The sequence below is a fragment of the Gopherus evgoodei genome, chromosome 1, assembly GCF_007399415.2.
Source record: "Gopherus evgoodei ecotype Sinaloan lineage chromosome 1, rGopEvg1_v1.p, whole genome shotgun sequence".
Classification (NCBI taxonomy): domain Eukaryota; kingdom Metazoa; phylum Chordata; order Testudines; family Testudinidae; genus Gopherus; species Gopherus evgoodei.
This window is the reverse complement of record NC_044322.1, coordinates 226,130,066-226,157,181: the sequence shown is the minus strand read 5'-3', so window position 1 is coordinate 226,157,181 and position 27,116 is coordinate 226,130,066. Positions and strand designations below refer to the sequence as shown.

The 27,116-nt window shown below is 47.9% G+C and overlaps 2 protein-coding genes across 5 annotated transcripts in view; one reads left to right on the top strand and one right to left on the bottom strand.

The window, feature by feature from the left end:
* ITFG2 (integrin alpha FG-GAP repeat containing 2) overlaps positions 1-27,116 on the bottom strand; it is a 73,978-nt gene that overhangs the window by 17,231 nt on the left and 29,631 nt on the right. For 3 of the 4 annotated variants that reach the window (XM_030538300.1, XM_030538307.1, XM_030538345.1), the window contains one exon: positions 14,674-14,903. The exons of the other annotated variant lie outside the window; for it this stretch is intronic. In XM_030538300.1, the coding sequence (XP_030394160.1) occupies positions 14,674-14,903 (230 nt within the window). The remainder of the gene's footprint in view (positions 1-14,673; positions 14,904-27,116) is intronic. 4 annotated transcript variants of the gene reach the window in all.
* NRIP2 (nuclear receptor interacting protein 2) overlaps positions 4,645-27,116 on the top strand; it is a 29,512-nt gene continuing 7,040 nt past the window's right edge. Inside the window, exons 1-5 of the mRNA XM_030538374.1 lie at positions 4,645-5,081; positions 5,207-5,705; positions 17,961-18,134; positions 25,907-25,989; positions 26,405-26,532. Coding sequence (XP_030394234.1) covers positions 5,475-5,705; positions 17,961-18,134; positions 25,907-25,989; positions 26,405-26,532 — 616 coding nt within the window. The 5' untranslated portion in view covers positions 4,645-5,081; positions 5,207-5,474. The remainder of the gene's footprint in view (positions 5,082-5,206; positions 5,706-17,960; positions 18,135-25,906; positions 25,990-26,404; positions 26,533-27,116) is intronic.

Below are 27,116 nucleotides of genomic sequence, written 5' to 3'. Positions count from 1 at the left end.
GGGGTGCATCATTATTTTATGTAATTGGGTTTTCAGTCTCCATGGCGTATGCTCGTCATATACAACTCCTGAAATTTTATTGCACACTCTTCCAGCACTCCTCAGTCTGGACTGTATCGCATGTTCAAGCCTGCTGTCTTCCGTCACCCAGCCACCAAAGTACTCAATTGGTCCGTCTGCTTTAGCTGCACTCCATTAATCTCTATATTCAGTTTCCCTGTGGCACCTCTACCAACCCATCTGACCTCAGTCTTAGGCTATGTCTATACACAGTAAATCGACCCACACTACACAACTCCAGCTACATTATTCATGTAGGTGGAGTCGATGTACCTTAGGTCGAGTTACTGTGGGGTCTGCACAACGGGGGGGGTGGGGCAATGTGAGAAAATCTCCCATCAACTTACCTTACTCTTCTCATTGGGGGTAGAATACAGGGGGCGATTGGAGTGATCTGCTGTTGATTTGGCAGGTCTTCACTAGACCTGCTAAATCAACCACCGGTGGATAGATCTCAGAGCATCGATCCCGGCTGTAGTGTAGAACTGCCCTCAGTTATGCTCATTTTCATCCTATGTTTGTTTAGCTGGTCATACCATTATTTCCTCTAGGTCTTCTTTTGAGGATGTCCTTAGTGCTATGTCGTCTACATATAGCAGCTTCTCACCTTTTCCCATTAAGATCTTTCTGCTGACATAGTCCATCAACATGATAAACAACAGTGGACTTGGGGCCAACCCCTGGTGCAGTTCGACTTTGATTTCAACAGGACTTGTCACTTCAAAACATATTAGGGTTGCTGTTTTAGGTAATCTATACTGTGCATTCACCACCAATCCTCAGATACTCCATACCTTCTCAGCAGCAGTGTGAGCATCTTTCTGTCCATTTTATTGCCTAATCGTTTACTGTCTAAATACAGTGGTTCAACCTGTTGTCCACAGACCCTGGGGGTCCTCGAACTATGTCTAAGGCGTCCGCAAAAGGTGACTATGACTATAAAGTTTTGGATCCCACTAAAGGCATCTGAATCTCCCCATGTATGGGTCAAAACCTGGAAGTGTTGGCATTACCATAGACAGTCACAGTTTAGTGCCCTTTCTTACGCTGCATCAAACATCATGCCGAGTATGTGCAACATGTATAGTTGAATTCTGTCCAGTCAGTTTTCAGTTTAAGACTTTTATGGTATGGGTCCATATACCGCAGGCTGAATTTCCAAAGTGGTCCGCACCTCCATTCAAAATTTTTTAGGGGGGGGGCCCACAAATGAAAAAGAGGTTGAAAACCACAAGTCTAATAGCTAAGTTAAATTGTTATGTACCTCTGGGAAGATATTTATTTCAAGGAAACATGACAAACATGACCATGGATATAAATACGGTAGCCTGCTCATCACTTGCAGAGCAGTGGGAAAGAAGGTATTTTATTATCAAATTGACCGGAATTCAAAGCAATGAGGAGGAGTGTGGAAGAAGAGCAGAGGGCTGAAGAGATTAAGAGAGAGAAATGAGTGTAGCTTGTTTAAGAAAGATTCTCTCTTCTCACCTTAACAGCCCCTGTATACCTCCAGGGGAGGGCTAACAGCACCTAAAGGGTTTGGGGAGAATGCCCTTGGCACAGACACTGTGTGTCACAGTTTCAGGGTAACTGGAACAGTATTGTCACCCTCATGGTCCACTCCAGGAGTTCCCAGTCAGGCCTCAGATCTCAAGCCATCATCTTTCTCTGGTCAGGGATCCTAGTTCCACTCCCTTCTGATCAAGGGTGTTAAGGCTGCACAGTCCCCAGCCTTTGCTGTGATATGCCCAACAAGCTGGTCTGCTTGTGCTTTGCTTCCTCTCTGAGGGCTACAAGCAGGGTATTGTCAGCAGTTACAAGTTACCATCCTGCTCTTTCTAAGCAAGCACCTTTATTCTCAAGGTAAAACCATCACAGAGGGGGAAAAAAAACCCAATACGTGTTCCTATAGACATGCTAACAGTTCATCAGAAGTCACCTATCAGTTTTCTGGGGCCCTGTCCTGTCTATTTGCTGGTCAGACAAAAGGCCCTGAGTCAGTTTAAACACTACCTGTTTATGCCAAAAGTCCTTTCTTTGTATGTTGTTCAAACTGGATTTTCCAGAGACCCAGTATATGTCACCTCTTCAGGAGATGGTACCTCTGGGGAGGTGTTTACAACCTGAGCAATTCATCTTAATCACTCCCATTGTTCTTAGTTCCTGGCAGAGCTAAAAGAAACCCTCCCCCCACCAGAGCTGCATACAATCCCTGGCCCACAATGGTACATAAACCATTCATATACTTAATACAATATGGTCCCCAAATATATTGCTTGTGGTGGCCAGGTCTGTCACACTGTGTTGGGCAATGCTTCACTGGCCTCACCTTACATGACACCTTGGGAATGGGGGGCATGCTGGGAATGGGGCTATAGCACATATTGCTGTGACCATTGTGCCTTGTGGGAGGCTGGTCTGATGTAATGTAGAGATGGCCTCTAGGTTGCCTAAATTATGTTGAGTGGGGCTTTGACCCCTGTAGCAGAGGTGGAATCGTGTAAATACGTTTTTAAGCTACCTTTGACCCAACTTCCGCTGGACTGTGCTGGTCCTAAGACAAGACAAATTAATAGTCTACAGCTATTTGAATTGGATTTAAAAAAAAAAACAAACCAAAGATGGAGAGGAATTTTTTAAGGTGGTAAAAGAATTGGGGGTGGAGTTAAGAAAAAGAAGATTAGGCTAGAGAAACCCTTCCAGGCTGGGAGACTATTCTACAGCGTCTCACTACGGCAGTAAGTGGTGGAAACCTCATGGCTTGTGACTTCTAAAATAGCCTGGACAAAGCATTAGACTATGTTCATTAGGGAACAGTGCTGCATTGGCCCCCGGGAGATGGGCAGAGTGATTAAATAGGTCTCTCATCGCCAATATCTATGACTATCAGTCACAATATTTGTGGGAAGTTCCCACTGCAAGGCATGATGCAAAGGGACTCTCCAGCACTGGATTTCTCAGCTTTTTTCTTCCAACACCTCAAAGTTCAGCTGCCTTATTCTCTCTGGCTTCATATCCCAGAGGGGGGTGGAGGGAAAATCCCATTCATTTTGTCTCCCGCTCCTTCATCTTCTGGGAGAGGGGAACTCCTCACCACCAGGGAGGAAATTTCGCTCCTCAACTATCCTGGTTGCTGCCACTTGCCTCTTCCTCACCTGATGCTGTTGGAAGGGATGGCTCCAATATTTTCCAGCTCTTGTTGCTTGGCTAGATGGGTTGGTGAGTTGAATTCCCATGTGGCAGCTTCCCATGTCTTTTCCTCACAAATGAAAGAATTGGTTAAGAACTCTTCAGCGCCTCTCAGGTGCTGAGGATGGCATAAGTCCTTAGCTGTGTACAGAGGTAGAACTGTGGCTTCTGGGTATGAAGCCAGAACTTTAGCTCAAAAAAAACAGGCTTCTGACACCTGAGCTAAAGGAGAATCTTCTTTAGCTGTTGGCAGTAGAGCTTTTATCTTCTGTAGGCATCTCACTCCAATGCCTCCTCAGAGTTGGGTAGGAATATCTACAGCAGTGTAAATGAAGAGTCACTCCATTGTAATCAATGGGAGTTTGCCTGAATAAGGACTTCAGAATTTGACCATTGTGATAGGGCAAGGCCAGATGGCTGCAGTAAAATAGTGAGGAACAGGTATGTTAGCCCCAGGCTAAACAAATCCCTGGTACCATGGTAACCAAATGGCAGTTGCTCCAGGATAATCAAGACACCTGGGGCCAGTTAAGATCCTTCTAGAAGGCAGTGGAGATAGATACATTGATTGGGACACCTGAAGCCAATCAAGGGCTGGCTGGATCTAGTCAAAAGCCTCCCAGTTAGTCAGTGTCATGCATGTGAGAGGAGCTGGGAGCAAGAGGTGCAAGGAGCTGAGAGCAAGAGGCTGTGCTGCTGGAGGATTGAAGAGTACAAGCATTAGCAGACACCAGGAGAAAGGTCCTGTGGTGAGGATAAAGAAGGTGTTTGGAGGAGGCCCTGGGAAGTAGCCCAAGGAGTTGTAGCTGTCATGCAGGTATTACAGGGGGCACTATAGACAGCTGCAATCTACAGGGTCCTGGGCTGGAACCTGGAGTAGAGGGCGGGCCTGGGTTCCTCCCAACTCCTGATCAGACACAGGAGGAGTTGACCCAGACTGTGGGTTCCACCAGAAGGTAAGATCACTGAGGTGAGCAAATCTGCCACTAAGCACAGGACCCACCAAGGTAGAGGAGGAACTTTGTCACACCTTAGAATTAAATGTCTAGAGCCCAATTCTACTCTCATTCACACCAGTTTTACACTGATGTAATGCTGTCCACTTCAATAGAAATACTCCTGATTTGCTCACATGTATGTGAAATTAGAATCATGCACTCAGTGACTCTCAGTGCATTTCATTTGCCAATACAGTGGGACCAAAACAGCCCAGACTTCAGCTGACAATTCAAAGCAGAGATGGAAGGACAGAGGAAGGGGTAAAACTTGCAGTGTCCACCGCCCCTTGTATCAGGGCCTGGAGCAAGGCTCTCAAATGACAACAATTTCAGCAGATGAAATTAAAAAAAATTCAGCTCATGCTGGTGTAAATCAGGAGTAGCTACATTGATCTTACTCTGATTTTACATGTTTACAACTGCACTGACTTCAGTGGAGTTACTCCAGTGAGATCAGAATCAGGCCCACTGCAGTCACATCAGTGAGAGTGAAAAAGCAGGCCTTCTGTGTCTCATTGGGAACACAGTAAAATCCTCCAGCACTGAGTTTCAAAACTTTCCTAATTGTGTGACTTTCCACCCAAATGAGAGAGACTAGGCAAGCCTGCCCAAACCCTGGAGGCTAAAGCTCTCCTTCATTTACGGAGGCAATACTTTACTCTAGGAGATGATGCATGTTCTCTCCAGTATTAATAGACTTACTGAGATGCGTCAAAACCCCCAGCAGAAACACTGAGCAGCACAGCCTGCCTGCCTCAGAAAGATTTACAATCTCTGTGGCGTATCAGTGGGGAACAGGACAGCGTGTGTGCACACAAACAAAGGAGGAGGAAGGTGAGTCCAACCCCCAAGCAGCAGGGCCATCCTTCTGCTGCTAGATTTTTCCAGCTGATGCATCTTACTGTCTCTGCTGCATTTTATGGTAATTGATTTCTGACGTGGGGCTTTTTCTGCTACAGCAGGGACCACCGGGTGAAGGAGGCAGAACTGCAGTCAGGGCAGGAGAAGAGAGGGAGGAAAGGAGCTTGGCACAGAGGGAAAGCCAGAAAGAGAGAAGGGCACCGAGGTACTACAGTGATGGGGCAGTTATAACTGACACAGATATGAGAAGGTGCAAGGGAAAGCAGAGATTCTGAGTGAGTCACAGGAGGGCAGACAGGCACAGAGAGGGAACCCAGAGAGCGCTCTGCCATCCCAAGAAAGACCTGCCCAGCTGGACTCTTCACCATGAGCATGAGGGAGACCTGCACCCAGGAAGTGGGGCCAGGGGATAGGGAAGAAAAGCGGAGTGAAGGCACTCAGAATTCGGACAGGAGGCAGCACGAGGTGGAGCTGCGGGATAAAGCCATCCTACAACAGAAGAGGCGCCTGAAACAGGCTACCCAGTTTGTGCACAAGGATTCTGCTGACCTGCTGCCCCTGGATGGCTTGAAGAGGCTGGGCACCTCCAAGGATCTGGTGAGTCAAGTGGGACCCAGTTTGGAACTGGATGCTCCTCTCTTCCTAATGATACCAGGGCATCCCCCTAATTTGGGAAAAGAATCACAAGTCCAGGCACAAGAGAAACAGCCCAACAGAGTCGTCATAGGGCTGGGGTGGGTGAAGGGAAAGGAGATGTCCCCTGCTCTCTGCATCTTTCTCCCCAACCATCTTCATTAGGTCTAACCCACTCCATAGCCAGGAGGAAGAAGTTGTTACGGGATTCTCCCTAGCTCTCAGATCCATCTCCCAGCCCACAATACACAAAGTGTGTCTAACTTGTATGGGAATTCTGTATATGTTTTACATGTGCTTACACAAGCTGGACTGACATGAACCTACATGATCTAATACAGAAGTGGTCCCTCATTCTGCAGTGAACACACCCACCAATACCTGAAACTTTGAGGTCTTGTGTTGAAACTTCACTTTTCTGTGAAATTCCCCAGTTTTGGATTTGCTTTGACATATCCCCAGGGGGTGAGTGTGGGACAAGAGCAGGGGATGAGGGGATGTGCCCCAGCAGTTTTGGGAGAAAGGTAGGAGACCAAGCATGATTTCCCCTGGGTATGTATAACAAGGACAGGGAATGGCTTCCTTTGGGATACCCCACTGATTAATTAAGGGCATCTTCCCCTTCCCATTGCGCACTTTCACTTTCCCCACTACTCAATGCTCTTCATATATACCACAATTGACCCAGGATTTGGGTTGAAATCCTGTTTCTCAGTGGAATGCATGGCTTTCCTTCCACCTCCTTTCCCCTGCAAGCTCCAGATTAGTTTGCCAAACTGATAAGGTCTCCTGCAAAAAGTAGGTTGAGTTGCCTGGAGTCACTGACCAGACCTAAAGAACAAGGGCTCCGAGGTGATCTAATTGCTGGTGAGATGGGGCAGTCCCTAGGCCTGGCAAATATGGGGCAGTATGTCAACTCTCTGCTGTAGGGTATTTTCCTCTTAAGTTTACTGCTCTCTTTTCAGGCCTCACTGTTACTAGTGATGGTACTGTGATTGCCTGGGAGCTGGGGTACTAGGGGGAATCAGATTCCTAGCCATTCCAGGCTGCATGGAAATCAATCTCAGGTTTATATTGATTTGATTCTCTTGGGCTCAACCATCCCACCATACACTACCTGGGGATCAGCAGCATGTCAGACTCAACTGTGTCTCTGCTTTGGGATCATCTCTCACCACCTTCGCATGCAGGTGGAGGCAGTTGTGCAGCTCTTCCTAGACCACGCATTCAGACCACATCAGCCTCGGTGTCCACTCTGCTACTGGCTCTAGTATGGGAAACCCCTCCCTGCTCCCAAAGTATAATCATCCCCCATGTATTTAAGCAAGCCATCGCAGCCCTACAATTTGATTTATGAACACATGAAATTCCATTGTGGGTATTGACAGCACTCTAGGCCCTAGATCTGTGCTCTCCCAGCCCCGGCCAGTAGCTCTCAGAGCCTGCTGCACAGGCACTACTGGACTAATGATCTCTGTCACTGGGATGGAGGGAGTTACAGCAGAGAGTTGCTGACCCTTCAACAGGGGCATCTGACAGCTCCAGCCCCCAGGGGAGCAGGCTAGAAGGACCATCACTGACTCTCCTTTAAACCTAAAGATCTCTGCCAGTGTTTCAGGGAACTGCACTGTAACAATCTTGGGGTTCACTAAATAATCCAATGAATGAGAAAGGAATAAAACTTTAACAAAACACACCACACTGTGTCTCTAGCGAACTGCTGCACTGAGTCTTGGGTTCCCAATACCCCCCACTCCCCCTCCAGGGCACATCTCCAAATTCCCACGTAACAGTCCTTTGAGGAAGTGTCTCCAAATCACAATCTCAAACATAGAATATCAAGGTTGGAAGGGACCTCAGGAGGTCATCTAGTCCAAGCCCCTGCTCAAAGCAGGGCCAAATCCCTAAATGGCCCCCTCAAGGACTGAGCTCACAACCCTGGGTTGAGCAGGGCAATGCTCAAACCACTGAGCTATCCCTCATGCACCTGTATTTCCTCTCCGTGGTCCGTTCTAGGAGTGCCCAGTTAGGTCTCCAGCCATCACCTGTCTCTGACAGGGACCTTTGTCCCACTCCCTTCTGTCTGGGGGTATTAAGGCTGCACAGCCCCCTGCCTTACATTGTGATATCCCCAGCAAACCAATCTACTGACAGGCCAGTCCCTGAGCCCTGCTTTCTCCCAGAGGGCTATGAACAATGTAGCGCTAGCCATTACAAGTTATCACCCAGCTCTCCTCAGCAGACACTTTTGTCCTTAAAATGTAATCACAGGAACCTTATTGTCTTTATGTTTTCTCTATCTGCTTACTAACAAACATGCCAGGAGTCGCTCATCTTCCTTATGGGACCCAACATCCCCTTCCAATTCTTCAGCAAATGGACAGGACCCTCTGTCCAAAGTGGGAGCCAGCACTTGCAGAAGCTCAGCTTTTTACATCAAAAGCCTTTGTCTGAGTCTCTGGAAAACCCCCTTTGAACCAGTACACACTGACACCTTAGGGCAGGGATTGACAACCTTTGGCAGGCAGCCTGCCAGGGTAAACACCCTGGTGGACCGGGACGGTTTGTTTACCTGCCATGTCTGCAGGTTTGGCCGATCGTGGCTCCCACTGGCTGCAGTTCGCTGCTCCAGGCCAACAGGGGCTGTGGGAAGCGGTGTGGGCCAAGGGATGTGCTGGCTGCCGCTTCCCATGGCCCTCATTGGTCTGGAGTGGCAAACCACCGTGGCCAGTGGGAGCTGTGATTGGCCAAACCTGCGGATGTGGCAGGTAAACAAACCAGCCTGGCCCACCAAGGGGCTTACCCTGGCGAGCCACATGCCAAAGATTGCCAATCTCTGCCCTAGGGAGTGGTGCTTCTCTGGAGCCATTTACAATCCTGGGGTAATCCACCCCACCCCACCCCACTGTTTTTTAGTTCCTAAGGGAGCTGTGGCAACCCCCTCCCATGGAGCAGAACGCAATCATTCAGAAAACATTCATTCAATACAATGATCCCCAAAGACATCTGTCACGCTCACCCCACTGTGTAATGTACAAACACTAACTCTCCATGTGATACAGGGGATCAACTGACAGCCTAAGCTCAGGGAGCAGTATCTAGTTATCGTTCCTATATCTCTGCAACCTCTCACTGCTGAGGATGGGGAGAGTTCACTCTTGGCCTACTCAGGGCAGCTACTGACTGAGTCAGCAGAAGTTAGAAACTATAGGGAAACATGTCTCATACCTTCCCCCTGCACCATCCATCAGACTATATCCCAGACATGATTGATTATTGTGGTAGCATCCAGAGGGAGATCGAGGCTGCATTGTGCTGTGTGATATACAAACACATAGGAAGATACAGTCTCCGCTCTGAAGAACCTACAGCCAAATGTAAGGCTTGAGCTGTAGTTTCATGTCTAGGAATTTGTAGCACTGCCTAGCTAGGGGACCAATTCTGTCTGGTTGTACATTAACTCCTTTTCATGAACAGTTCAGGCAAATGAAGGTCTTTTTTCTGCTTGAAAATTGTTCATGAACTGACCCTGATTGGTCGCTTAAGTCACATGTTTTGTATCTGATCCACCATTGGCTGACTGAAGTTTTTTAAACAGGTGAATAGGGAGTAAATTATGACAAACTTTCAGACATGAAGGTTGGGATTTGTGATAAAATCATGAAACTTTTAGGATACGTGACCATTCTCACAAACAAAAACAGATGTATGAATACTTGAACAAACACTATGACCCTATCAGTAACTGCAGTGGTGACCTCACTATTTATGTGACAATATTTATGAATCTCTTCTTGTATTAGTTAGCCAGCTCTAGTGCTGGATTCTCCACTCACTCTGGTTTTACACTGGTGAGACTGTACTAACTTCAATAGAGGCATGCCTGATTTATACTGGGGCAGTCACCTCACTCCGGCCCTCAAAGGGTTAAAAGCCAGCCCTTGGAGAGGGCTGGGGCTGAAAGCCAATAAGAGAAGGCAGGAGGGCAGCCAATCAGGGCCTGGCTGGGCCCTATAAAAGAGCTGCAAGGCCAGAAGGCAGGCAGTGTCTCTCTCCAGCTTTGGAAAATGTCTCACTCCAGGCTTGGAGTGGGAAGGACCTGGCTGCCTGGAAGCACAGGGTACTTTGGGCAGAGTTGGGGAAGGGCAAGAGGAGCTGGGGAGCTCCAGCCTAGCTACCTTGCAGGCTGAGGCCTTGTTTAAGGCCTAAGGAGGCACTGGGGCTGCCGAGGTGCAGCCTGGGAATAGGCAGAGGCAGCCAGTCCAACCCTCTTGCCAATGATGAGTGGCTATTACAGATTACAGTTTGCCCCAGAGAAAGGGGGCTAGATGACCACTGGCCCTAGCCACTGAGGCAAGGTGGGCTTAGGGGAAGGGGGTTCCCCAGGAAGGGAGACCCAGAGTTTAGGGCACTGCTGTGGGGCAGCACCCCAAGGTAAGGGGCACCAGGGTCTGGGAAGGACACTGTCAGCAGGAGGCACTTTGAGTGCTGAAATGAGCTAATTCCCGGACGACCAGCAGGAGGCACTGTGGCAGTGAGTGCTCGATCCACTACACCAGGTGAGAGGAAAAGGAAACCTTAGATCTCCTGGAGTGATGTGAAATGTACAGCAGCCCCAGGTACTTCACGTGCTTGTGGGAAGATGTATTTTTGGCTGAAAATGATCACCAACTGTGAACTCTGTAGGGCATCATGGTACCACAGAGAAGGAAATGATAATATAATATCTACCTCCTATATAGCGTTTTTAATCTCAAAGTACTTTACAAAGGAGGTCAGCATCATCAGCTCCATTTTACAGATGGGGAAACTGAGGCACACAGCTGTGAAGCAAGTTGTCTGAGGGCATACAGCCAGCCAATAGCCAACCTGGGAATGGAGTCAGGAGACCTGGGTTATAAGTCTGGAGGTCTATCCACTTGGCCACGTTGCCTCACTGCTGGTAGGGCCATGCAGCTTTCTGTGCATTCCAGCTTGAAGGCAGAATCTCCATTCAGTCATGTCCTAGCCTCATGTGCAACACTGAGGAACCCTGGTCGTTGGTGGGTGGGATCAAAACTGGGGCCTCTGGAGCTCAGTGCATGAGCCTCTGCTGTATGAGCTAAAAGCCGTATGGCCCTTACCTAAGGCTGTAGACCAGACTCAATCTCTCTCTAAGTGGTCTTGATGCGACTAGATGGGACAGAACACCACACCCAGGTGTTGTGTCGGTTATAGATGCACCTCTGTCTCATTCCTGATCTCCTTTCTGACTCTCTCCTGGATCATGAGCAGTGAATAAGTGCTATGGGGCTGATTCTCCCCTGCAGAGTTTGAGAGATCTTGATGTCATAGAGAAGCTCACAGTGGGGTGTTACTTTGCCAGCACCCCATAATACACATCCCCACAGACACCTCAAGTACCAAGGATCAGTGTATCCTAAGTGAATCAAACAATACCATAGAATCCATGCTTGAATAGTAAGAGTATAGCAGTAGGACTATACTACCGACCACCTGACCAGGATGGTGACAGTGCTTGTGAAAAGTTCAGGGAGACTAAAGAGGCAACAAAACCAGAAAACCCAGTAGTAATGGGGGATTTCAACTACCACATATTGAGTGGGTACATGTTACCTCAGGGGGGATGCAGAGATAAAACTTCTGGACACCACTAATGACTGCTTCTTGGAGCAGCTAGTCCAGGAACAACAAGGGGAGAGGCAATTCTTGATTAGTCCTAACAGGTTCACAGGATCTAGTCCAAGAGGTGACTATAGCTGAACCACTCAGTAATAGCAACCATAATGTAACTAAATTTAATATCCTTGTAGGGAGCAAAATACCAAAGAAGCCCCCCACAGGAGCATTTAACTTCAAAAAGTTAAGAGGAATCTAGTTAAATGGAAATTAAAAGGAACAGTCAAAAGAGTGAAATGCCTGCAACCTGCATGGAAATGCTTTAAAAACACCATAATAGGGACTCAAATGATATAAACCATCCTGGCTAAACAACAAACAGGTGATTAGAGACAAAAAAGCATCCTTTAAAAATTGGAAGTCAAATCCTACTGAGGAAAATAGAAACAAACTCTGGCAAGTCAAGTATAATTAGGCAGGCAAAAAAGAATTAAGAGCAGCTAGCAAAAGACAAAAACTAACAGCAAAACCTTTTAAAAGTACATCAGAAGCAGGAAGCTTGCCAAACAATCAGTGGGACCCACTGGATGAGAGGTGCTAAAGGAACACTCAAGGAAGACAAGGCCGTTGCAAGGAAGCTAAGTGAATTCTTTGCATTGGACTTCACTGCAGAGGATTTGAGCCACACCTGAACCATCTTTTTAAGTGAAAAAATCTGAGGAACTGTCCCAGATTGAGGTGTTAGTAGAGGTTTTAGAACAAACTGATAAATTAAGCACTAACAGGTCACCATGACTAGATGGAATTCATCCATGAGTTCTGAAGGAACTCAGATATGAAATTGCATAACTGTGGTATGTAACATGTTGCTTAAATCAGTCTCTGTACCAGATAACTGGAGGATTGCTAATGTGACTTTTTAAAAAAAGGCTCCAGAGGCGATCCCAGCAATTTCAGGCTGGTAAGCCTCACTTCAGTACCAGGCAAATTGTTTGAAACTATAGTAAAGAACAGAATTGTCAGAAACATAGATGAAACAGGATATATTGGGGAAGAGTCAGCACAGCTTTCGTAAAGGGAACTCATGCCTCACCAAGCTATATTAGAATTCTTTGAGGGGGTCAACAAATATGTGGACAAGGTCATGATCCAGTGGATATAACGTACTTTGATTTTCAGAAAGCCTTTGACAGAGTCCCTCACCAAAGGCTCTTAAGCAAAATAGGGAGTCATGGAATAAGAGGGAAGATCCTCTCATGGATCAGTAACTGGTTAAAAGACAGGAAACAAATGGTAGGAGTAAATGGTCAGTTTTCACAGTGGAGAAAAGTTAATAATGGGGTCCCCCAAGGATCTATACTGAGACCAGTGCTGCTCAATATATTCATAACTGATCTGGAAAAGAGATAAAGATTGAGCTGGTAAAGTTTGCAGATGATACAAAATTACTCAAGATAGTTAAGTCCAAAGCAGACTGCAAAGAATTACAAAGGGATCTCACACAACTGGGTGACTGGACAAGAAAATGGAAGATGAAATTCAGTGTTGATAAATGCAAACTAATGCACATTGGAAATCATCCCAACTATACATATAAAATAATGGGGTCTAAATTAGCTCTTACCACTTAAGAAAGATCTTGGAGTCATTGTGGATAGTTCTCTGAAAACTTCTGCTCAGTGTGCAGTAGTAGTCACGAAAGCTAACAATGTTAGGAACCATTAGGAAAGGGATAGGTAATAAGACAGAAAATATCATATTGCCTCTATATAAATTCATGGTTCACCCACCTCTTGAATACTGCATGCAGTTCTGATCAGCCTGTCTCAAAAAAGGTATATTAGAATTGGAAAAAAGTACAGAGAGAGGCAACAAAAATGATTAAGGGTATGGAACAGTTTCCACCTGAGAGATTAAAGAGATTGGGACTATTCAACCTGGGGGAAAAAAAGATGATTAAGGAGGGATATGCTAGAGGTCTATAAAATTGTGAAGGATGTGGAGCAAGTGAATAAGTGTCAGAGGTGCTGACTCGACAGGTGCTCTGAGGCTCAAGCACTCATGGTAAAAAAAAATAGTGAGTGCACAGCACCCACCAGCCACAGCTGTTTGGCAGCTGGGGGAGGGTGGAGAGCAGTAAGTGGTGAGTGGAAAGGGGCCTTGGGGGAGCAAGTGGAGTGGGGGCAGGAAGAAGTCAAATGAGGGTAGGGTCTCAGGGGGCAGAGCAGGGGTAGGAAGAGGCAGAGTCTTGGGGGATGGGGCCTCGGAGCATCCCTGGGAAAAAATAAAAAAGTCAGTGCCTATAGAAAGTGTTATTTATCCCTTCACATAACATATGAACCAGGGGTCACCCAATGAAATAAAATAAGCAGCAGGTTTAAAAACAAACAAAAGGAAGTAGTTCTTTACACAACACATTGTCAACCTGCGGAACTCATTGCCAGGGGTTGTAGTGACAGACAAAAGTATAACAAGGTTCAAAAAAGAATGAGAAGTTCCTGGAGGAAAGGTCCATCAATGGCTATTAACCAGGATGGTCAGGGAAGCAACCCCATGCACTGGATGTCCCTAAAACTCTAACTGCCAGAAGCCGGGGCTGGATGACAGGGGATGGATCCCTTAATAATTGCCCTGCTCTGTTTTCTATATGTGAAGCACCTGGCACCAGCCATTGTTGGAGAACAGGATACTAGGTAGATGGGCCATTGGTCTGACCCAGAATGGACATTCTTACGTATGTTTCAGTATTACCAATCCCAAGCACTTAAAATCAATAATGGCTTAAAAATCCTGAGATTTCTTTAAATAATAAAAGTTGGAATGTTTATCTTTGCCTTCTGGTTTCTGAGCCTTTAGGGTGCACTTACTTCATGTTTTTCAGCTTCTCTCTGCAACCATGAGGGCTAGAAATGTATTTTAAAACAGAAAAGAAAGTTGAGGTTTTCAAGTAATCATGTGACTCCAGCAGCTGAAAAACGAGACAAGCGATAAAACTGGGAGACTTGGCTACGTGCAACTGTTCTACATCATTGTTAGCAATCAGAATTCCCAGCTAAGGTGTGTTCGCTGGGCAGGGCAGTGCTACTAATCCCAACATCTGGGATTCTGGGAATTGGACTCTGTCAAGGTTGGACTCAGTTTAGGAGGTGCAAGGGGAAATGGGTGTGCCAGAGTTCACTGAACTAGTTTCAACTTCTGCTGGCTAAGGAGCAGCACTGACAGGTTCCACAGGGAATGCTGCCCAGCCATCCCAGGAGCAGGACGCTTCCCTGGCAGGGCCTTCTTCCTCCCCTCCTCGCACTTCTCAACTCACCATCTCTCCACTCCGCTCTTCTCTCTCATGCTGCATTTCTTGTCCTGTCTCCTCTTCATTCCCATCTCTCCTCAGTGATGGAGGAGACAGAAGAGCATGTTCTCTGCTCTCATAACAGATGCCCTTGCTGTCCCAAAGCTTAGCTCCCCATATCAATGCTTGACTCCCTCCTGGCCTGAGTGACAGAAGTAGCAACTGGAGAGGGCTTGCTCTTCCTGTGGGAAAGTTCCCTGGGAGGGAAAGAAAAGCCTGTTGGATGCCAGACTGTGAGAGAGTACACGGAAAAGAGAGGATGGGAATATGGCACCCCTTGCCCTTTTCCCATGGCCCCAGTCTTAGCTGGCAGCCTGACTGGCATTCGGTTATAGTCTAAAACCTCATTACACTGAACTTGGGGCATTTAGAGAACAAAATGAAATAGCAGATCTCCCTTTTAGCCTGTAGACTGGGATGCAGGGCGGATGGGTAGAAAGGTGTAATTACTTTCATTCTTTGACCTTAGATGGTGTTTTTTTCATCCCAAAGCACTTTACAAAGCTATTATCCTTCCCATTTTATGGGTAGGGAAACTGAGGCACAGAGGGGTTGAATGTCTTGCCCCAGACCACACAGTACATTATTGGCAGAGCTGAGAATAGAAAGCAAGTCTCTTGCTCTAATCACTTGGGAAGCTAATAAATCAGAGCTAGAGCAGGTTCCATTTAAGGTTTAATCTAAAGGTTTACATAGCCTTATGGTCAAGATCAAATTGACAGCTATTGGGATGCAGAGGGCTATGTTCTCTGTAAGGATATTATTACAGTGTATCTTGCCCTTGTAGGTAGATGGACTCCGTAAGCCTTTTTCCTCAGATATTCACACTGTGTGATGGTAAAAAAAAGGCCCACAAGCCTAAACACTCACCATTAGAGAGTTGGCTATTTCAGAGGAAAGTGGAAGCAGCCGTTCATTAGGGAGAGGCAGCCTGGCCAGATCCAGTAGCCCTTCTCTCTTCTAGGCAGCTATGACTGAGATCCCCCTTACCAGGTCTGAATCATCAAATCCCAGGCTGAAAGATTATAGTCCCCAGCATGTAGAACCACAGATCAGTTGCTCTGATTTCTGGATTTTACTCATTCCTTACAGTCCCTACATAGGGACAGAGTAAACACTGGGTGAGGACTTGAGCAGCTGGCTGATGGTGAAGTGAGCTCCCTTTGGAAGCAGCAGTCATCACCACCTACCAAGGTATTAAATGTAGTATGACAAGTAGGTCTTCCCCACCCCATCCTTTGCCCAGGCAGAGCAGAAGAGGAGGAGGAGAAGTTGCTACTGTCCTGTAGGGAAGGGGATAAGGAAGAGTACATGGCCATTGGTTTTGCTGCAGCTGCTCCCCTTATATGGCTTTCCAACAGCCCTCTTGCCATTGCCCCTTGCAGGAGGTGAGGCATCCTGCCACTGCTGGGAGGGAGATAGGTCTCTTTTGCCAGACAGGTCTTAAAATGCCCTAGAAACTCTGTTTATGGTAAGCCTGTGGAGGAAGACACCCACACAGAGTTGTAACTAGGCATTTCTAGCACCCAGGACAAGCAGAGGTGATGAGGATGTGGAGGCACACAGTATTACATGGCCCCCTAGATTTTTTTTGTTGCACACACAGCCCAACACAGACAGGCTGGGTGGCCCACTGAAGTGAGTCAGGGACTGAAGGTGGTACTCCCTCCCACAACCCCACCTGGCATCGCTGCTCATCCCCCAGTATTGCTGCTCACACACTCCAAACACTGCTCTGCACTCACCCCCTAGGAGCACACCCCCGAGTTTGAAAACCTCTGTGAGGCAGTCGCATATTCTACCCAAAAACTTTAAATTATGCCCCCCATCCAACAGTTATATGTCATCAGTGGGGGCAAGCAGGCATATTTTCTCACCACCACTACCTTCCAATCCCCATTTTTCCATCCTGCAATTTATACCATGGGTGGCTGCCCCACTTACAGCCCTGCACCCAAGTCTCTCTGAAGCATGTATTGTGTCCCACCGTGTCCTTTGTGCTGCCTCCTCAAGCTTTGCTGTGGGTGTCACTCTATGGAGTGTTTGGACCTACCAGGCTTTCCTTTTCTAGCACCCTTGCCAACAGCCCCTCTGGCTTTGCCGTAGTCTTCCTTCCGGCCAAGTTATGCTTCATCCCACCCCTCCCACAGGGCAGGCAAAGAGTCCAATGAACTCAAATACCACTCTTCACCCCTACCCAGGGGTACTCTGCCAGACTCTTCACCTCTTTCTGGCCTCTACAGGCCTGTCCTCCCACTCACATACAGAGCAATGCCTCCCAGATCCAACTCATCAGTCCTTCTCCCACTTGCCTCTGGGTGTTGCCACACCACCTTTTCCAGTAGACCAGTAGCGAATGGAGCCCAGGCCCTTCCTCTTCTCTGGGTTCTAGTCCAGGGACCCCATAGCAAGCAGCAAAGGTCTGCTGCTGCCTCAGATGCCTCCCTGGACTTCTTCCTACATTGCTCTTCCTTTAGACCCTTTCCCACAGCCTGCCCTATCCCTAGGCTTACTGTATAGCTCCCTCTCTCCCAGCCCTTCCTCCACACCCTAGCAAAAAGCTGACCAGCTCTTCCCTTCTCCTCAGGGCTTTCTTCCTTTATGAGTACCACCCAGTTCTTCCCGCAGCTGGGCTTCATCTTCAGTTAGGCCTGGCCCACCCTCCAGGTGCAACCAGGTACTCTAAGTGTACTCACTGTCTCCAGTTAACTCTTGCATTGCCCATATGAGTACAAGCCCCATCATAGAGTGTGATAGTGCTGGGTTGTGTGTGTCTGCATGTCCATGTCTGGTAGGGTACGTGTGGAGGTAAATGGGTGTGAGACGTGTGAGACCAACTGACTGTGGGACTGGATATGTATTTGGAGATGGTGTGTCAGGAGGCTCTTCTCCTGTCGTGACTGCACTGAGCTGTCCAGCGACAAGGCCACGCTGGCGAGGACATGGCACAGGCAACCAGTCAACTGCATTTAATTTTAAAGCAAGGGCTGCTGTCTGAGATGCACTTGAAGCAGACAAACTACGGGGAGATGCTACTGTGTGGAAGAGGCAATGGGGCTGGGGTGTAGACTGAGAAGGACATTTTGGACGCTCATGGCCTGTGTCACCCCTGAGAGTAAGTGGATCATCCAGGCCCAAAGAGCGTTTGCAGACTGCTTCCCGAGGCCAATGGAGCTGCTGGCAGTAGTGGTGATTTTCTGGATCCTGGCCCAACACCTTGCTGAGAGTATCCTTTTTCTTTGTGGTGGAGACAGCAGCCACACAGTGTGGTACAACGACGCCTCCTGGAGGGGAATCTGAACAAGCTGCGGGGGGAGAGCAGGGAATATACCACATGGGTTCAATCCCCACTGGTGAAGGACAAGGATGACAGGGCAGAAGAGAATGACAGAAGGAAAGAGACTGTGTCCCTGCTCATACACTGCAAGGTAAGAACCTCTGCAAGTATACAGTGCCACTTTTATACTGATATTAGTGACAGAAAATACTCACTGGGTCTCATCTGCTCCACTCCCAGAGAGCCAATGCCAGAGTGGTAGCCCTAAGGGCTGTTCTCTAGTGCTTTTGTCCAGTCTCATTTCAAATGACCCAAGTAGTGGAGGGGCTACTCTTCTGTTCTCCCTCCTGTTCTGCCATTCCTCATCCCTCTTTCTGTGTCACTCTGTCTCATAGCGATTGCCAGACTGGATCAGACTCTGGATCCCAGAGTCAATTCAGTCCAGGATCTCCTCTCTGACAGTAGCCAGATTGCTTTCTTTCTTTCTTATGCTTGTCAGAACAGCTATGTGTTCCCTCCTTGAATCTGAATCTACTTTATTTTGGTTTCTCCCATGGAGCAGGGAGCTCACCTACTGCTGTATTTTGACTAATGTATGTGAGCAATTAGTAAGGATTCAGAAGACTTCTTCATTCAGTTGAACCCACGAACATTAACCAGCTCCACTGAGGTGGTGTTACTGTAGCTTCTGTAGTGCCTTTCTTCTTAAATTGTTCCATATAAGAAGGTCATCCTGAAGATATCACCCCCCAGCATCCCCTTGCAAGCTCTGAAGCAAGTCCAAAGGGTGTCCACAGCTGCATGACCATTCAATTGTGTCAAACACTGTGTGATTCAAGGTATTGGATAGCTCACAGATGATAGATCCAGGTTTTGGTAAGTTTTAGGTGACTAGTATATGAAAATCCACTTTAAAGCTACATTTAAGTTTCAGTGGCTAGCTTTAAATCCCTTAGTATGCTTGTATTCAAAGACAAGACTTTCAATAAAATGTGCATGTCTTTGCACTTCCAGTTAGCATAATCAGGTACCACAGTTGTATACAAATGTACACACCATCTTCTGGAAAGTTTAGACCCAAGTATCTCAGGCCCACATAACTAATTATTTGTCTGTTTTGTTTTCAGGCTATTGTTGTTAGAGATACTCAGCCTTATCTACGCTGGGTTGTAGCCACTGGAGTAGCTATGCTGCCATAACTGCAATAGAACAAACTGTGACATGCACTGGTATAAAGTCCTGGCTTGAGCTGTTGGACTATACATGGGTAGCAAAACTGCTTGCTCAAGTCCCAAGGTAGTCAAGGCCTCAACTTGGCGAATAAAGGGGTTTGATTCTTTAACATCATAGAGTCTATGCATTTCCATAGAGAATGATAGTGGAATTTTTTTGATCTTATGCTGGACAGGTGTCAGAAAGGGAAATCCAGCCATAGTAACACTTAATGGGGTCCTTTACCAACCCTGGCGTCAGACCCTGCCATTGCCTCAGTTTCCCTTCTTGGGCTTCCAAAGAACTGCACCCAGGCTCTCATGCAAGTTAAGTAACACCCTTTCTTGGGGGCTGGATTATTAAAACAGCATCACAGTTCAAACATCACTTTGGTTTAAATGGAGTCTGTCCCAACTCCAGTTTCTTCAGCCACTTGTTGGGCTCAACAGTGCTTTCCCAAAACCCTATCCCTAACCCTCGACATGGGCACCGCTTCCTTGCAGGCCTCCTTGCCCCTCTCAACTCCCTTAAAGCCCAACACCTGGGGAAAGGCATCTGATAAGGCACAGATAAGGCTGAGTCCTTTAAGGGCCAGTGGCCCACCCTGAGAGGGGCAGTCTGAATTTCCATGAAAACCCCAGAGAATCTGTAACCCCTTCACATCAATGACTCTGAAGCGCTGAAGACTGTTGTAGTCAGGGCCGGCTCCAGGCCACAGCGCATCAAGTGCGTGCTTGGGGCGGCATGCCACGGGGGGCGCTCTGCCAGTTGCCGGGAGGGCAGCAGGGGGCTCTGGTGGACCTGCCGCAGGCATGCCTGCGGAGGGTCCGCTGGTCCCGCGGCTCCGGTGGAGCATCTGCAGGCACGCCTGTGGGACGTCCACCGGAGCCGCGGGACCAGCGAGCGGCAGAGTGCCCCCTGTGGCGTGCCGTCGTGCTTGGGGCGGGGAAATTGCTAGAGCCGGCCCTGGTTGTAGTCAGGCCTGCTTTGTTCTGCTTAGTGGTAGTCAAGTATTATTCATAGCGCTTTCTGGTGTTCCCACCTTCAGATAGGAACTCCTCAAGAGGAAATGTACATGTTTCCTTTGGGCCTGCAACTTTTCTAATTCACTTCAGCGACAAAAACGTGCATGGAAACAGTTGTAGCTTTAGAGGGAATCACCGGAAGGCTGCAGGGTCTGTAAGTAGTAAGGTCTGGGAAAAATACTTATTGCCAGCTGTGATTTTGTTCTTAAGAGATTCTGTCTGGGTGAAACTCATTCTTCAGCTCAGAGCTGCTCTTTATAGGTTAGACCCGAGCAAGGAAACAGAATATTATGTGGTGGTGACGTGTGTCCCCATAATGTCACTTGACTGCAGTACTTGGCATATACTTGGAAATAAAGCTGACTGCAGATAGTCAATGGTAATTAGTATGTGAGGATCCTCAGTCTACCATTATTTTCATTCTAAAGCAACTATACAGCTGAATTGCTTTTAGGGCCTTCCCGAGATCACAGACAGTGTCCAATCCACATAGTTTCTGCTGCAGAGTCATTGTGGCTTCTGTTTATTTGATTTATGCGAGTTCTTCATACAGTTCTATAGCAAAGTGCCCCTTTTCATCACATTGTTTGCTAGCTGCAGTTTTTGCAAGGCATTTTGGAAAGCCAGTCACGTGACTGACATCTGCACACCAAAAGCAAGATGTTATTTTTGTACTGGGGCTTTTGCACTGTTCATTTGGAAACGGACACTGAAGGAGCCCACAGTGTGAGGCTGTTTTTCCTCTGTGCTGAGCTTGTGCTGCAGCCACAAGACAGGGCTCAGTTGATGGAAGCAGCTGGCTGGCTTGGAAACTGACATGATTTCTGCAAAAATAGCTGTTTGTAAATGATTGATTCTTAAAAAGTCCCTCCTCTCCTTTCTTTCCTGGAAATTTGGTAATAAACACTGAATAAATAATAATGGCATCTGATAGCTGCAGATTTAAAGTTTTATAGTAATTCTGAATAGGGTTGCCAACTTTGTAATAGCAGAAAACTGAACACTGTTGCCCTGCTCCCTGCCCCTTCTCTGAGGCCCCACTCACTCCATCCCCCTTCCCTCCATCGCTGCCTCTCCCGCACCCTCACTCACTCATTTTCACCAGGCTTGGGCAGGGGGTTGGGGTGTGGGAGGGGGTGAGGGCTCTGGCTGGGGGTTTGGGGTGCAGGAGGGGGCTCTGGGTTGGGACTGAGGGGTTCAGAGTGCAGGTAGGGCTGAGGGCTCTGGTTGGGGGTGTGAGCTCTGGGGTGGGGCTGGGGATGAGGAGTTTGGGTTGCAGGTGCAGGAGGGGGCTCAGGACTGGGGCAGAGGGTTGGGATGCGGGCTCCAGGTGGCACTTACCTCAGGTGGCTCCCAGAAATGGCTGGCATGTCCCTCTGGCTCCTAGGTGGAGGGGCAGGAGGCTTTGTGCATAGCCTCAGGCCGGCAGGCGCCACCCCTGCAGCTTCGATTGGCTGCAGTTCCTGGTCAGTGGAGCTGTGGAGCTGGCGCTTGGGGCAGGGCAGCCTACAGAGCCCTCATGGCTGTCCATTCGCCTAGGGGCCGTAGGGACATGCCAGCTGCTTCCTGGGAGCTGTATGGAGCCAGGTAGGGAGCCTGCCAGCCTGTGCCACCCGGTCTTTTAATGGTCAACGGTGCTGACTGGAGTCGCCAGAGTCTCTTTTTGACGGGGTGTTCTAAATAACCATGAGGAAGGGCTCGAAACCCAGGTCTGCTTGTAATCATCACCTGCTCTTTCACCCAAACTGTGGTATCATTAGGGGTTCCTCTAGGGCAGGAATTATCCTCTGGCTTATAATGAGTTCATGAGACAGGAAACAGTCCAATCCTTAGAAACATCACTGATCTGGTGGACATTAGTGAATAGTTAACTTTCTAAGCAACTGCCTTTTCACCATGCTCTAAAAACAAAGCCCGTGTGTAATGGCAAAAGCTTACCCCTTCCTGGAGTTTGGTTTTATTAATAAAGCAATTAATCATAACATTACATAAAGTGCAGCTCAAGCCTCTTTTAGAGGCTTGGCTGCTCTTAAGGTTCCTCTTTCGGGATGGCTCAGCCCACACCCTAGATCCTCTGTTTCTAGAAAGCCACTCCCATTTCCCTTTTATCTGGATGGAGAAATGAGCTACCTGCCTCATTTAATCAACAGAACCCATTTAACCCTTTCCCAGCAGCATCAACACCTATTAATGGGATGGAATGGTTCAGCCAAATGCTGCCAGCCTGTTGCCACCTTCACAGTCATTGGTCTTTATTGTAGTATACATGACACATTATAAGGATAGCATTGGGCACCCTATTAGCCAGTCAGGAGGCAGGATTCAGCACCACCTCCCCTGTGCTACAGTTTGGTATAATATATGTGAAGGCAGATGCCTTTAGAACACACTTTTTTCACTTCATGCTTTATCCCATTTCCTTCCTTAACATAAGGTTCCCACGCCCATCCTGGGAGGGGGAGGGGGTGTCAGTATTTCATGTACACCCCATTCAGTGAACATTCTATGGGTGACATAGCTTTTCAGTGTTCTAAAGGCAAAAGGAGAGAAATTTAGATGTGGTTGGGTCAGAACTTGGCCTTCTGGGTACAATCCAGTTCTGTGAGTGTTCATAGCAGGGACAGATGGTTGGCTCTTCCCATTTCAGTGTTGTTCTCTTTCCAACTGCCTTAAGTTTGGGGCACTAGTTTTTGCCAGAGGCAGATGCTGCCACTACCTGAGGGGGGCTGTAGGAGATGGAATGAGCAAATTGGAGAGTGGGCTCCTCTACCGGGCACAAGCTACAGCCCATTCTGATGCTTAACCTCAGTGGGCTGGAAGGTCTGGGACCTGTATGAACTAACTGTCAGTGGTAGTTTCTAGGCAAGCAGCCATGTCAGCCTGCAGGAGGGCTTTTAGCTTCATTCTGTGAGGTTTTAACATCCTACTCCATGTACCCATGTCCATTGTGTACAAAGAGGCAGAAGATGAGCATGAATGGAGTACAGCTGAGTGGGTTTGTGCTCTGAATAGGCAGCAGCTTGGCTGGGTCTCTCATTTCTTTCATGCATGAAATTCATTACAAGGAGAGAACAGGGCTGGCTGCTCTGCAGCATGAGAGGGCTGCTAATTTCCACAGGAGCTGGGATAAGAGGGATACTTCTGTGCTAATGTGTACTGAAAGCACTGGTTGCTAGAGTCAGTGCTTTGGGCCACTCTGGGACTGGTTTCTCTGCCTTGTTTTACATACCAGGCATGTTGCTGCTGGGCTTGGGATATAGAGCTCCATGTTCTCCATCCAGCACCTTCCAAACCCAGTCCCTCACAGGACACCAATGTTTTCCTGAATAGCAGCCAAATGACTGCTTAGCACAAGGCATGTGTAAATGGGATAAGCATCATGCTGGGAATCAGGAGCCCCTGAGATCTATCTTGGCACTAACACCCTCTATGACCTGGGTCCAGTCACTTAATCTATCTGCCTCACTGGGGTGTTGTGAGGAATAGTTAATATTTATGAAGTGCTGAGTGTTATGATTAATTAGCTAATGTTTGTAAGTTATCCTGAAGGTGAAAAGTGCTATGTAAGGACTGCATGTGTTTATTATTGTAACTGGGGATTATAGTGGAGAACTAGATTTAAGCCTTTGTAACTGAAACTGATTTACTTCAAACATACGTGGATATTTAGAAGGGGAGCTACTCATCAAGATAGGTTGGAGGGTTCCAGTTTCAGCAGTTCTGGTCTCTGTGCACACATTGTTTTGAGTCCATCACTAATACTTTTAAGTCATGGAGGTGCTGACGGCTGTTTATTTTATTACCCCATTTTAGATGCTTGTATTTTTCCCTCACAGCCTCACTATTTTCTCCTCTCTTTCTCTGACAACTCACCAGCCATTTGTTTTCAAAATGAAATCTCATATTGGAGTTAGCCCTCCAGGAGGATTAGTCTCTATAACAAGCTTGGAAAGAGTTGGTTTAGAAATCTGGAGTTTGGTGGTACCTTAAAGACTAACAGATTTATTTGGGCATAAGCTTTTGTGGGTAAAAACCCCCACTTTTTATGCATCTGAAGAAGTGGGGTTTTTACCCACGAAAGCTCACGCCCAAATAAATCTGTTAGTCTTTAAGGTGCCACCAGACTCCTCGTTGTTTTTGTGGATACAGACTAACATGGCTACCACTCTGATCTTTAGAAATTGGGAAATTATGAATGCTCCCTTTCATTAACCCTTTCCTCTCCATTAGCTCCCGTGGCACAGATTCTAATGAACAGTAGATCTCTACCAGTGTTGTACTCAGGGTTAGACTGGGCAATCCTGCACTGGAGGTAGTACAGCGCTGTCCCCACCCTAAGGGGAGCTCTGGGAGGATTGCTGTTGTCTCCAGCTGGCCCACAGCCAGGGCTGGCTCTAGGCACCAGCAAAGGAAGCAGGTGCCTGAGGCAGCAAATCTGATTTTTTTTTCTTCTTCTTCAGCGGCAGTTAGGGAGCAGCTTTTCTTTCTTTCTTCTTCAGTGGCAGTTCGGTGGCAGCTTTTTCATTTCTTCTTCTTTGGCAACAGCTCGGTGGCAGCTTTTTCATTTTTTCCTTTTCAGTAGCACTGCTGCGGCCGCTTTTTTTTTTCCCCCTTTGCTTCACCGGTTGGGGCAGCAAAAAAGGTAGAGCCGGCCCTGCCTCCAGCATTAGCTCACACAGTGAAATGAAGAAAGTTAACATGCAGGCAAAATATATGGGAAATTTTCATGACAGCAAGATGTGTTGATCTATAGAAGAGTCTTCCTAAGGGAAAGGGGGAAATTTCATCACTTGGGTTATTTAAAATGAGTCCCGGACAAGGCCTTGGAGAGTAGGCTCTTGATACAGGCCTGCACTGGCTGGGGACAAGATGGATGGACAGGATGGAGCTAATTCATCTTTTTCTTCACCATGTTCTGTGATTCTGTCCCATCTTTCTCTAATCATGTTTCCTATTGATTCCAGTGTCAATCCACACAGCTCCTGGCAGCCCAGGGTTTTACAGTCCCCTCCCAAGTATTGAGAACTGCTGCTGCCTCAATGTTAGCAAGCAATGCCACGAAGGGCTGTGGGGAGGAGTGGAGGAGGCAAATGGTGACTGCTCCCCTGTGCTCCCTGGCTGAGTGCAGAGGGGAGAGGAGGTAAAACAGGAAAGGAGTCTGTCCCCTTCTAATTCCTGAATGCTGCAGTGGTTCCAGGGAAGGGCAGTCCATCTCTTCCCCTTGACCCTGTCCTGGTACTCACAGGAACTAAAGCTGGAGGGAAGAGAGGGAATCTGCTCCAGGGAGATAGCAAACAAGAGTACAGTTTGTGCAGGAGAATGCAAGACAATGTGGCTGCGGGCACAGTGGGTAGGCAGAAGGGAGAGTGAAACAAGGGATGATGCTATAGTGAGATGGAAGCAGACCCATCATCCTTGCCAGAAGGGGAGAGGGGTGGCAGGTTACTGGGCTTCCTGTAAAAAGACAAATAGAGGAAGATGCTGGTGGGGTGGGATTCACAGAGTCTTGCTGGGGCCTCCATGGATTCCCAAAAGCACCCCAACTTTTGGATGCTTATCTGAACCCCAAACATTCTGATGTTCTTTTGTCACTAGTTTTTAGGGATTTTCACATTATTTCCAGGGATTCTGTGTAGGGTTTGTGTTAGTTTAAGCCTGTGTTAATCTGCCTTTTTGTTTTTTCTAGTGCCAAGGTCAAGTATTGAGAGCTGCTGTTAACACTGGCTGCGAGCACAACCTCATCTCCATGAGCTGTCTGAAACGGCTGGGGTAAGAGCCTGGGGCAGAAGAGACTGGGGAGCCCAGGACTGGAATAGTGGGGGAGCTGCAGGAGAGGACTAAGGGGCATTGGCAAAGCTGTGTGGGGAGCCCAGCGCTGGAATAGCAGGGGGGCTGCAGGGCAGGTCTGAGGGGCATTGGCAGAGGGGTAACAATTTGGCTGTAGATACTGCATATCCCAAGATGACCCGCTGATGCTTTGCACCTGCTCAGGAGAACCCAGCCCCATAGTGCCTGTGTTACCCCTGGAGAATCTGGCTCCTGACATCCCCATTATGTGAGTGAGATCTCCTCTCTTTTGCAAGCCAATTCCAAAGAGACTGTGAAGTGCCCGTAACTAGTTGGAGCACCTATTGTTCTTTCAACCATGCTCATATCAGGCAGTAACATCCCTTGTGTCTCACAGGCTGGAGGAAGTGTCCGATGCTGGCAATGGGGATCTCTCCCTTCCTGTCCCTAGTGTCATTGGCCAGGTGGAGTGTGTGGAGGTGCAGCTTGGCCAGGAGACGGTGGTGTGCTCGGCGCTGGTCGTGGGTGAGCCCAGCAGAGCTTCCTCTCCCTTCCCAGATCTCTTCTTCCTTCCTTGCCGAGCACACCTAAATGGATCATCTAGGAGCAGGGGTGGGGGGGAGGGTCACATGGCCCATGGGGCTGGGACAAAGCATAATCCTGTGTACAATGCAGAGGCTTTGATCTTGCTGTGTTCCCCTCCACAAGGAGACGCTGGCAAATGGGGGCACTGGCTGAAGGGCAGTGGCGATGATGCGCTGCCAGGCCGCAGCCCCATTGTGGGCCATTTCACTTTGTCTCCTAAAAATGCCCAGATTGATTAGTTTGTCCTGTTCCATGTACAATTCCCAGGGGGCAAGGGGGACTTAAAGAGAGCACGTGTGTTACTGCCTCCAACTGGATGGAATTTGTCTGGACACCGTTCCTCCTAGGGTCCCTGGCTGCAGAAATGTATTGTAGAGGAGTCTGGGAGCTTCCGCCAGTGTCCAGAGGCAGGAACTTGTTGGGAGGGGCCGTAGAGAATGAAGCCCATTTAATAGGCATTGGAGGGGATGGCAGGGAGGTTGCATTTTTTCCAGGCATGTGAATCTCTGCATACAACAAAAATA